Source organism: Anser cygnoides, chromosome 7 (assembly GCF_040182565.1).
Source record: "Anser cygnoides isolate HZ-2024a breed goose chromosome 7, Taihu_goose_T2T_genome, whole genome shotgun sequence".
NCBI classification, from domain to species: Eukaryota; Metazoa; Chordata; class Aves; order Anseriformes; family Anatidae; genus Anser; species Anser cygnoides.
The window spans coordinates 31217354-31230173 of NC_089879.1; the positions used below are offsets into that span (position 1 = coordinate 31217354).

Sequence of the window (12820 nt, forward strand, 5' to 3'; positions counted from 1 at the left end):
AAATATTGACATTTTCAGTTCTTGATCTGTATCCTTCTTTTTTAATATTTCTTTATTAAACTTCAATTTGTGGTGGCTTGAAAAACAATTCTAATTTCATTTTTGTTTCATACCTTGCTTTGCTAATTGATAATGCACGTGTTGTAGGGTTTTATGGCTTACATGAATCAGATTTGGACAAAGTCTTTCAGCTGCCTACAACCACTTTCATAGGAGGAAATGAGAACAGTCTTTCTTTACGAGAGATCATCAAACGGCTGGAGGTCAGTGTGACATCTTTGATTTGTGATTTGAGATCCCAAGACAAGTGAACATTTTTCTAGTTGTAAGTCACAAAGAACTGACGATTATTAATACAGCAAATGACAGCAAAATAACCCTTGAACAGTTTTTTAGAGATGGTAGCTCCATTAGTTTCATTGACTGGATGTCTGAACTGCATAGATTAAAGATGAGTATAAAAATGTGAATATGGTAGAATTTAGGCCCTAGTTTTGCAAAAAGAGCTTGTGTTGCTTGAAAGGAGTAGAACCTTTAGTAATTGTGTTTCCTATCAGAGACAAAACACTTGCATACAGTTACTAAGGGAATGTGTTGACTTGCACATCTGACCCACAGTTATAGCTGCTTATCTGATGCACAGGCACATTTCTGTTGTGCTTTAGAGCTCTATATTTGCTTTTTGGTTTTTGTACTTCCAGCATGTCTGTGCAGCAGTTCTCAAGAAAATCCTTAAAATCATAATGTACAAATAAATGGAGAAAATCAATAGCAAAATCTAAAAGCCTCAAGAAACTGATTTGTATTAAAGAGGAAGTAACCTTCCAGTTTTCCCTCCTCTTGCCAGAGCTTTAGATTTTTTTTTTCCACTGAAGTTAACATTAAATTCCTTTTCAGAGGTAGTAGAGAGCATATACTGTGTGTTCAGAATGGTTTTGACTCAAACTCACAATGTGTTTTTCCTATTGACTGTATTTTGAACACATTTTTTGGGTGAATCGTTCTGTTTAAAGTAAGAAAAAAATAGGAGATAAAAGTTTTGAAGTGTCTTTGCTATTTTTTTCTTTTGTTTCTCTGGTCTGAGCAGCTTGGTTTATTTTTTGGATTTTCAGCCTTCTGAGAATTGACAGCTATCAGGTAATTTGCATGAGGCTTTATAGCTGTCTTATTGTCTTTATTACTTGACTTTAGGTGGCAGTTTAAAAAGACAGGATAAATTTTGATAAATCACTCAATCTTTGCTGTTGCGTATAAGAAAAGACTGTGCTATGCCTGTAAGAAAAGTTTCAGATTAGGTGAAACATGTGAGTAAGTTTAAGGCAGATACATCGGCCTATTTTGAAAGTATTGCACAATGCTGGATCATCACAACTTTTGAAATGTTGCTTTGTAGAGAAAACTTTAATTTACTGGCATGCAAACTGAATTCATTAAAATATTTGTTTGCTTATAGGACTAGTGTGGGAAAGATAGCTTTCAGAAGAGTAACAAAAAGTATAATTTTAAAAATATACTTGCTTCCTCATGGCCAGTTAATTCCTAAAGCTTCTGTATTGGTGCTTTGGCATCCTAGAATACCTACTGCCAACACATAGGCTTGGAGTTTATGTTCATCAATGATGTGGAGCAGTGCCAGTGGATCCGGCAGAAGTTTGAGACGCCAGGTGTTATGAAGTTTACTAATGAGGAAAAAAGGACTTTGTTGGCAAGGCTGGTTCGCTCAATGAGGTATGCTGGAGTGGTGCTGGGAAACCGCGCTGTGATTGCTGGGTGTAATCTGGTGTGGGAAGCTGGTGGGCTCAATAACCTGCTGATGTGGACGTGAAGAGTCTAAATGAAATCTGGAGTACAGGTGAGTGTAGTTAACCTGGCCACGATGTCAAGGCAAAGTGTGTACTGTGAGGTATGTCAAGGTCTATGTAATGACTTTTCACGTTCTATTTTCTTAAAAGGAAGGCTGTGTACTTTAACACTTGCACAGGCTTTAGTGGTGAATCTGGCAATGTTTTCATTAGCTTTTGGAGAAAAACTGTGAAAAAAGTGTTTCAGCAGACTAGTTGAAACATCTTACTGCTAAGTGTTAAAGATTCATAACCTGTTTCAGAAAATGGAACAACTTTGGATACTGATCTTCTGACATTTGGTATGTACTGTATATCTTTCTGGTAGCATGTCATCAAAAGAAGTTGTCCTAACTGTCAGCTCAAGGATTTGTAGATGGGTGAAATGTTGATATGAGCTTTGTTTGACTCACTGGGATGCTAACCGTCTCTTTGGAAAACTGTGCCAAGTTGGGACTGGATTTGAGAGACATAATGTTATTTCAAGTCGTGTTTTTGCCCTTTGCCTTCTGAGGTACACCAAAATGTGCTGTACTGTTGCATGACCTGGCAGCAAGAATTTTGTTCTCTGCAATATCTGAAAGCATGTCTGGAAATAGCTCATTGATTGCTCCCGTTGTGGCTATCTGTATAGAAATACTGTATCACCAGAGACTGAATTACCCTTTCTTCCCTAGAAAAAGGTTCTCTTCTCAGGCATGAGATTTATTCCAGTTCTTACATTTTGAAACAGTTTGCATATATGATAAACACAAGAGTTAACAATATTAGAAGGCAGGTTTTTTGATTAACCTTCTCTGTTCAAATACTTCAAAATGAAGTATCCATTGGAGGTCTTGGAAGATATCTTGCCAGGCATTTTGTTTGCCAGTATTATAACAAGATTGTTTGTCAGGCTAAAAGTTAAATTTAAACAGAAGTGTAATAAAAAAAAAAAGTCACTTAACAGCCAAGTGAATATTGCACTTGAGTAAGTTTGTTTAACAAGCCCTCAGTATGAACCATCTCCATTTATCTTGAGACAGGCATTTTTGCTGCTATTCCTGCCTGTCCAAGCTGTGGAAGAATCTTCAGTTTCTAGTACCATGCAGGAGCCAAATGTTATTCTCCTGATAAATTAATTGTCTGCTGAAAATGGAAGAAAAAAGTTTAAACAAGTTTCTATCCACCTATCTATAGCATGCTTTTTTTTGTCTGAAAGTGATCAAGAAAACTGGTTTTGTGAACAACTGGTTGTGCTCCTGAGAATAGTGGCTTTGTAAAGCCCAATCATTTTGCTCAAGAATCTGTTCTTAAAAATGTTACTTCCAAGTACTACATACTTAGGTACTTGAAACTGCGTTTTACAGTAAGGTTTCTCATCCTTTGTGGTGTTTACGTATAGCTTATTGAACAAAGGGTCTTCCTCACATAAAACACTTACTGAATATTTTGAGCTTCTATGTGTGTGCATCAATCAACATGTCAAAGAGAGATGATGATCGTGTAGTCTGGTCTGAGCATCTTCTTACACCTGTGCAGGGTCAAGTCTTTCCAGATTCCCCCTTCTGTCAGCAGCTGCCTTTCATCAGACTTGCTCCTTGCTGGGTACCGAATACATGCAGCAGCAGCAGAGCTGACTGCCCTTCTGAACTCACACTGGCATATGGGGGACTTAGGAAATATTGTAATTCTACACACTTAGTGACAGCCTGCCTCAAATGATGAACTTTCTACTTGTGCAGTACTGGCCTAACTGGCAGCTACAAGGAGAAGGAAAATGGTGTGTCCGACCACCACTTTGGTTTGCCCTGTAGGGCCTGCTGTTCACATAGGACCCCGCTTTCAGTTTATATGAACTGGCATAACCTCACTGACTTCTGAGGAATTATGGCAGCATATTTTAGCTGAGGATCTGGCTTGTTGCTTAGATGCCTGAATTGTAAAAGTATTCATGGGTTAGCTAAGGAGAGTCTTTTCATTTCTTTTACAATTTCATCCTAAAGAGGTAAATGTCATCATTCTAAGTGAGGAGTAAGCCAAATACTAATGGATTATGGCAGTATTATAAGCCCAACATTGCATAGATGATGTAACTAATACAGTTATTTTCATAAAGATGTATTCTGTTTGCATTTTGTATCTCCAGGCTTTCCAACATATGACCCTTTCAGCATTTGTTAAAAGGTACTTTTTAACCACTTGTATTGCCTCTGGCCCAAATGCATTAAAGAATGAAAAAGCAGAGAATTGTCAAAGATGGACATCTATCCCCAGCTGCAGCTGAGGCAGACATTCCAGTGTCTTTGTTCTTGGCATGTTACCAGCTGGTGCCTCACATAGTCTGTGGAGCTCTGTCATTGAAATAGGCATGCTTTCTGCTCCTGTTTTCTTCAAGTATTTGTTACTTCCAGCAAATACAGATTCCCTTGTGCCTTTTTCAATTCATAGGGGAGACTTCTTTGCTGGGGAGAGTTATACATTGGAACGAGCAGAGTTTAACCTGGGAAGTGGATTTTGTCTGAGGTGGAGACTCTCCTTCCCATCTGAATTGTTTTAAAGTTGTGGTAAATATTTCTCAGATGAAGGAGGAAGACTTAATTCTGTCCCAGGTCTTCTCCATCCCCAGCATGTGACTTTCCACCAGAGGGCTATAAATGTGTATTCACAGATGTTTTAAAACAGGGTAATGTAATTTTACTTGATAAAAGATTTTGACAATACTTGTTACATTTTCTTAATGCAAACACTTTTTTTGTGTTTTTTTTTTTTTTTTTAATGAAGATTTGAAGATTTCCTTGCTCGCAAGTGGTCTTCCGAGAAGAGATTTGGTTTGGAAGGATGTGAAGTAATGATTCCTGCACTTAAGACCATCATTGATAAATCCAGTGAAATGGGAATTGAATATGTTATAATGGGGATGCCTCATAGGTAATGTCAATGGAAGCCCCGCAGTGAATGGACTTGCCTTTTAAGGCAGGCTTTAAGTAGTAGAATTTTGTTAACAAAGTTGATACTAGAGAAGCTGGGGAAGCAAGAGATAGTTATACTGATTAATGGGAACACAGAACTGTAACAGTATATCAGTGAGAAGCTACAGGCTTCACAGGTGAATGCTAAATGAAACTGACTTCAGTGTACTTTCAAGCTGAAAACAAGTGTAGCAGCAGCCATGATATTTACGCCATTGAGTCTAGAACAGAGAAAGCTGGGCGAGATAGTCTCTCTTACTTTTGCAGTCTGTCTTAATTATTAATGTTATCATGTTAAAATTGCTAGATAGCTACAAAATTATTTTTTTATACTTGGATAAGTGGGTGTTATGGGCTGTCAGTGGGAATGCATTGGAGGAACTTTGCAATGGGATGGAGAAGGGTAGAATGAAGGATTTGAAGTTCAGGAGTTTAAAGTGAACTTCTGAATTGCAAATTTCTGTTGGAGGTGGTGTCTGTTTTTTAAAAAAATTATACTGTTAATTCTGTTATTACAATTTTTGAGGCATACATGTGTTTGGATTTTTTTAGAGGTAGGCTGAATGTATTGGCTAATGTCATCCGAAAAGAGCTGGAGCAGATCTTCTGTCAGTTTGATCCCAAACTTGAAGCAGCTGATGAGGTAAGATGTTTCTTCAATACATCTACATAAAGTGATCAATATTAAAGGTAATTTTTAGTCATTTTAGTTCATAGTTATTATCATAATAGCATTATCAGCTGCTGAAATGCATTGTCTTTTTCTCTAGTTTGAGAAATATGATTTGAAATTAACAAATTTAAAGACTATACTGTAGCTGTAACATGCAGAAGGTGTCTTAGTTATAAAGCCTAAAGGATGATTGTAGATAAGTCAGTTCCACATCATATAACAGAGTTTGTAATCTTTATGCATCTTCCTTTGTTTTATGTATGGGAAATGAGTATCAGTTCTGTAAGTATTTGTGGCTTCACACTGCTAACTAGCTAAGCTCCACCACACCACACTCTCATGCCACCTCCTTAACAGAACAGGGGGAGAAAATATGATGAAACAAAACTGCATGAAGTTCAACAAGGCCAAGTGCCGGGTCCTGCACCTGGGCTGCAACAACCCCAAGCAGAGCTACAGGCTGGGAGATGAGTGGCTGGAAAGCTGCCTGGCCGAGAAGGACCTGGGAGTATTGGTGGATAGTCGGCTGAATACGAGCCAGCAGTGTGCTCAGGTGGCCAAGAAGGCCAACAGCATCCTGGCCTGTATAAGAAGCAGTGTGGCCAGCAGGTCGAGGGAAGTGATTGTGCCCCTGTACTCGGCTCTGGTGAGGCCGCACCTCGAGTACTGTGTTCAGTTTTGGGCCCCTCGCTACAGGAAGGACATGGACGTGCTCGAGCGAGTCCAGAGAAGGGCGACCAAGCTGGTGAGGGGTCTGGAGAACAAGTCTTACGAGGAGCGGCTGAGGGAGCTGGGCTTGTTCAGCCTGGAGAAGAGGAGGCTCAGGGGCGACCTCATCGCTCTCTACAGTTACCTGAAAGGAGGCTGTAGAGAGGTGGGGGTTGGTCTATTCTCCCACGTGCCTAGTGACAGGACAAGGGGGAATGGGCTAAAGTTGCGACAGGGGAGTTTTAGGTTGGATGTTAGGAAGTACTTCTTTACCGAAAGGGTTATTAAGCATTGGAACGGGCTGCCCAGGGAGGTGGTGGAGTCACCATCCCTGGAGGTCTTTAAAAGAAGTTTAGATGTAGAGCTTAGGGATATGGTTTAGTGGAGTACTTAGTGTTAGGTCGGAGGTTGGACTCGATGATCTTGAGGTCTCTTCCAACCTAGAGAAATCTGTGAATCTGTGAAAAGCTCGTGGGTTGAGATAAGGACACTCACCAATTACCGTCACCGGCAAAGCAGACTCAGCACAGGGAGATCAATGTGATTTATTGCCAGCTAACAGCCTAGAGCAGTGAGAACTAAAAGCAAAATAAAAACACATTTCCCCCTTTCCTCCCTCATTCACTCCCTCCTCCCAGGTGGCTCAGGGGAACATGGAAAGGGGGTGCTGGTTAGACCATAACACTTCATCTCTGCTGCTCTATCCTGGTCACTCTCTTCTGCTCCTCCCCAAACTGATTCTACTTGGGCTTGAGGAACTCCAGACTGCCATAAGAACTGCTCCAATATGGGTCCATACCATGGGATGCAGTCTGTTTGTGAAATCCATTTAACAGAATTAAGCAGAATTTTTAGGCATGGTTAGGTACAGTTTGTATGAATAACATTCCTGAGTTGTGACTACATCTTGCGTGTTAGGGATCTGGGGATGTAAAATATCATCTGGGAATGTACCATGAGAGGATCAACAGAGCAACAAACAAGAAAATCACTCTGTCCCTGATGGCTAACCCTTCGCACTTGGAAGCAGTTGATCCTGTTGTGCAGGGGAAGACAAAAGCTGAACAGTTTTATCGAGGGGATACAGCAGGGAAAAAGGTAAGGGTTGTTTAATGTTGCAGTAAGTCTTACTGGTACATTTTAAAGTATTTTTAATGAAGATAATTTACTGATAATTTTGTATTGCGGTCTTCTTCCATTTCTGCTTCACAGGAGGGATATAGCACCCATTGAACTAGTTTAAGCTTTTAACATGTTACCTCAAGGGTAACTTCAGGAAGCAGGCTTAAAACTTATCTCATTTGGGAACTCAACAAAGGCAGCAGAATGCTGACAAGCCTATGGTTTATTATAAAAAGTGCAATGCAGAATGCTTATAAGTCTATGGTTTATTATAAAAATACAATTCTATTTTATAAGCACTACAGAAACATGGAGTAGAGAAATCCTGCTGAGAAGCTTAAATTGCAGTTTTGCTTTTAAATATGTGTATGTTTGTGTGTATTATCTTCCCTCTTAGGTTATGTCCATTTTGTTACATGGGGATGCTGCCTTTGCAGGACAAGGTGTGGTGTATGAGACATTTCATCTTAGTGACCTTCCATCCTATACCACAAATGGTACTATTCATGTTGTCGTCAACAACCAGGTAATGAATAGAGCATTTTCCAATCAATTTGTGTGCCAAGTAGTCACTAGTGTATTTTTTTTATTCTTGTTTATTAGCTTGATGCACTGTCCCCTCTGTTCATTACAATGGCTAGGATGTTCCTGAAATGACTGTAGTATGTAGTAACTCTGACTGGATAATATTTTACCAGCTACATTTATTTCATTCAGTTTTTAACAATTAACTGAATTAAGTTTGCTTTGTTTAGTTTTTGAGGGAGCAAAGAAAAAAAAAACTATAAGTAGCCAAAATGAAAAGCCTAAGACTACTGCTGTGTAAAATGACTGTCAAGTGAAAACACCAAGCATTCAAAGCAAAGTAGAGGGAGATGCCCACATCATCATTTTAATGGAATTTTCTGGAATTTTTTAGATTGGCTTCACTACAGACCCTCGTATGGCACGTTCCTCTCCATATCCTACTGATGTTGCTCGTGTAGTCAATGCTCCCATTTTTCATGTGAATGCTGATGACCCTGAAGCAGTGATGTACGTGTGCAGTGTAGCTGCAGAGTGGCGAAACACATTCAATAAAGATGTGGTTGTTGACTTAGTAAGTCTTGGGTTTCTTAACTTTTCATTCTGTGCATTTATGTACCATTCTCTTAGTTTTCTGTGTCTTAGAAGATCCAATCAAGAAACATAGTTTGATTTCAATGACGTTTAGTTTCTTAATTAAAAAAAAACACACAACCCCACGAGAATCCATAAATGTTTTTATACCATAAGCCTAAATCTCTGTAGAACTGTGAAATTTAAAAAGTTCATTTTACATCTTTCTTTACCAACAGAAAAGATCTTTCCATTTGTAGGTTTGTTACCGTAGGAGAGGGCACAATGAAATGGATGAACCAATGTTCACCCAGCCTCTGATGTACAAGCAGATTCATAAACAAGTGCCAGTGCTGAAGAAGTATGCTGACAAACTGATTGCAGATGGGACTGTAACACTGCAAGAGTTTGAGGTACAGTATGTCAACAGAGTTGAAGGGAACTTACAAAGCTGTTAGTAGGAAGACACAACTGTCATTGCTTAAAAACCTTCCTCCCCTTACTGTGATTGAGTCTTCACCCTTTGACACTTTGTTTCAGTTTGGTTTTCATGTAAAATACAAAGTTTTAAAGCTTATTGCCATGGAGGTATTTAGTAATTTTCTTAACTTAATTCTTGCTGTATGATGTAATTAGGAACAAATCCCACATAAATGTACGTAAGTGTCCCTATAACAAAGGGACTGAAAGTGCTATGAAATACATAGAGTAGAAAAAATTTGACCAGATTCTGACATTTGTAGAAGGTGATTATGTGTGAATGAATCCTGTTTCAGCAGTGAGATGATATTTGAATGCTCACAGGTACAACTGTAGCTTCATGTTGATCACCTTGTAGAAATGGCAATTGTATCCAGCAATAAAGAAATAAAAGCAGTTTAAGCTTTTTATTTTGTTGCAAAAATTCATCTGCTTTGCTTCAGAGATAACTGAATGGTAGGTATCATCTGTAAGATAAAAGGGTGTTTAAAAAAAAAAGTTCTTGTTCTACAGGAAGAAATTGCAAAGTACGATAGAATATGTGAAGAAGCATATACTAGATCTAAGGATAATAAGATTCTACACATTAAGCACTGGCTTGATTCACCTTGGCCTGGTAAGAACTGTGCTTTCATATATCCTAGTGTTAATATTATTGTGCATTTATTTTGAGTCTTAAGTCTAGTACTCTTAAATGTACATCAGTGAATGTTTCTTTCAAATGAAGTGTGTGACTTTTGGTTTGCCTGTGTTAACAGAAAATAAAACATTCTGCCAGATCAATTTGCAAGAGGAGCCTTTCTAAAAAAAAAAAAAAAGTGGAAGATAAGGAAGATAAGGTGTGACTCTGAGCAACCTGGTCTAGTGGAAGGTGTCCCCGCTCATGGGGGGGGGGGGGGGGGGAATGGGGGTTGGAACCAGATAATCTTTAATGTCCTTTCCAACACCAACCATTCTATCATTCTGTTCTATGATTATATGAGAAAGCACTCTCTTCAGTTTACTAGAGAGGTGTTTTTCCTATAATATTATCTTTGTTCCTTTGGGAAGAGGGAGGAGTATGTCTCATGCTCCCTTCTTGGAGGGATTGAAGTGTCAGATGCCTTTTACTGCCTGTCTCTGCCCACACAGTTGGACTTGATTTGCAGGGAGTGAAAGTAGAAACAAAACAGATCATGGTGTGCCTGTAAGATCAAGTACTCTTGTCATGCAGAAAATTGAAATGATTGTCTCCTTTTGAAAGGTGAAGAACAGATTTAGGCTGCTGCTTAGAATGTCTGTTAAGAGTTGTATGTTTTTAAATAAATTGTATATAGCATAGAAATCTCTTAATCATTCCGTGAACTCACTAGTGCTTTACTTCCAGGATTCTTTAATGTGGATGGAGAACCCAAGAGCATGTCTTGTCCTCCAACTGGCATTTCAGAAGACCTGCTGACTCACATTGGCAATGTAGCTAGCTCAGTGCCAGTCAAAGACTTCAAAATACATTCAGGTCAGCTGGAGTCTTTGTTTCTCCTAGTGGCTACGTTTCTCGCTCAGGTTTTGTATTTCTGCAAATGAGTTGCTGTTGGGCCTTTTACCAAAGAGGAAAATGCCTGTGACTTGTCTTTTATTTTACTTCTTCCACCCTAGGGGCAAAGAGAATGTGACAGTTAAAGTTTTACTCTGTGTTATCAATATAATATCCTTTCAATGTCACACCATTTCTGTTCCTTACCATATTAGAACAGATTTTCCTCTGAGTGAGGTAAAACCCATTGTAATGCTAAGTTAATAATCCTTTAATTCATCAAATGCTCATAAAGAGCACGTTTTGGGACTAACTGGGAAGTGAGGTATCCATCTCAGAAAGCACTATTAAGGTTTTTACAAATGCTAAAACCAGTGCTAGTTTGGGATTCAGTCAGGATGCTTTTCTTGTAGTTAGGCAAGTTTCTGCTCAGGAATAGAGCCTGGTCTTTTCAGACCTGGCAACACTGCTAGTATGCTATGAGCCTAATTTTGGTACAGCTGAATGAACTTCATGTGGCCAAATTCAGCCAGAGTTTTCCTTTCAACTTAGCAGTTAATGTTGATGATAGCACAAATCCAGCTTTTTCTCAGAAAGTCTTAACTTTCGGTGTGAAGAAATCTAATTCTGAATTTAGCATCTAATTGTAGTAAAAAGATAAATGTACGTGTCTCACTGGGGATTGCTTGGCATTATGTCAGACTTCTGAATTAATTCTTTTAATCCCTGGTCAGGTTGAAGTCTAGCAGCTCTACAGGGAACAATGACGTGTTCATTTCATGGGGAAGCATGGAGCCACTTTGGGGATCTTTTTTTCTATTATTGTCTTATAGGGAATGTATGTAGAATCAAGAGAGAGAACTTTTTTTTCTGGATAAAATTTCTAGATAATCTTTCATCTCCAGAATCATCCATTGAGGAATAAAGTGTGTCTGCTGTAGATGTTCCATGAGTTTGTGTTCCTTTGGCACAACTAAGCATTGCTACAAGCAGTGAGAGTAAGGCATTCCTAGTTATCAATTGCAAGTGCATTGAGCGCATACAACTAACAGGTGTACTTTAAAACTCTTTTACATGTTTGTGCACTTTGGTGATACTGATAAATTTGAAATTATAGTTAGCCAATAAAATTTATTATTAGGCATTCTAATTAAAAAGGTAAGTCAGCCTCTATTAACTTGATTAAATCCTTGACTCTAAGTAATATTTGCCAGTACATAAGATAGGTTCATGCTTCTTAGCGTAAAGCATTCTTCCTGGGTAAATAGTTCTCAAACTTTGGTCTTCTAGATTCTTTTATGCAGTTTAAAAGGCCATGAGAGAGAAAATTTGGGGATAATTAGAATTGGAAGAGGATGAAGTACCTTTGAAGTACTTTGGCCTTCTACTAAGAACAAAACGGTTTAGTATCTCCTTGTCTTTCAAAAAAAAAAATTGGAAGACTATTTTGTTTTATCAACTGCTTAGTATGTTCTAAAGAAGAGACGGTTTTCAAGATATTCGTGTTTAAAGTGAGACAATTTCTAAGAGAATAGTTTTACATGGAGAGGAAGCAGGGTGATTTTTGTAAAGATGGGGAAAGTTAACAAAGGGAAGAATGGGAAAATAACAAATAGAACAGCTTGCCAGAAGCATCAATGCAGATGTGAAAATAAGGTGGTGTCAAGTGACACTGAATTCAGTAAGCTTATATAACTTCAGAGCTGGAAGCACCTGGATGCAACTTCAAAGTTTTTTTCGTACCCTTTGAAAGTCACAGTGTTGCAACTTGTGTTTTGGCTCACCAAAGTATATCTACACTGTAAAAAAAAACAAACAAAGCAACCATTGCTTACCAACTGAAAATCCATTGGCAGCTGCTACAATTTCCTATTTGCCTGATATTCATCATATTGATTAATACTGCTTGTTTCTCTCTTTGTAGTATCTCCAGAATCCAATAAGTCAAATGCCAAGAGAAAATGAGAGTGAGAAAGAGAGAAGAACTCAATAGATGACATTTTCAGTCTTTTACAAAACAGTACTTGGTGCTAGAAATGTGAAAATAAATATTTAGGAAGAAGTATTTGACCATGAGTCATTTTAATTGTCCTCAGTAGTTTCTGACAGCCATATCTTATTTTCTTCTGCTAAAACAAGGTATGAACAATATACAACCCTTTGCCTAGGAAGCAAGTTATTTTACTTTGCTAGCAGTTCAGGCCTGGAAGAACTAATATGATCAACAAATTGAATCTGTGTTTAACTTGGCTGCAGTTATTCTGCATTTGATGAAGACAGTAGATCAGCAACTAAGATTTGAAGCATCAATCTAAGCTTGATGGGTTTTCCTGTTCTAGCTTATTGTAGCCAGTGGGAAGAATGGTGAATGTAATATGAATGCCAAATATCTCTAAAGTAGGTCCGTTGATTTCTTATCTTTATCCTAATGTAG

General features: G+C 38.4%; 1 protein-coding gene across 4 annotated transcripts in view; it reads left to right on the forward strand.

The window, feature by feature from the left end:
• OGDHL (oxoglutarate dehydrogenase L) overlaps nt 1-12820 on the forward strand; it is a 55199-nt gene that overhangs the window by 20357 nt on the left and 22022 nt on the right. For 3 of the 4 annotated variants that reach the window (XM_067000688.1, XM_067000687.1, XM_048074820.2), the window contains exons 5-14: nt 148-263; nt 1574-1728; nt 4605-4751; nt 5345-5435; nt 7092-7271; nt 7693-7821; nt 8215-8394; nt 8654-8806; nt 9387-9489; nt 10240-10368. In XM_067000688.1, coding sequence (XP_066856789.1) covers nt 148-263; nt 1574-1728; nt 4605-4751; nt 5345-5435; nt 7092-7271; nt 7693-7821; nt 8215-8394; nt 8654-8806; nt 9387-9489; nt 10240-10368 — 1383 coding nt within the window. Of the gene's footprint in view, nt 1-147; nt 264-1573; nt 1729-4604; nt 4752-5344; nt 5436-7091; nt 7272-7692; nt 7822-8214; nt 8395-8653; nt 8807-9386; nt 9490-10239; nt 10369-12310; nt 12495-12820 lie in introns of those variants that run through there. The other variant, XM_067000689.1, reaches the window with a different exon arrangement.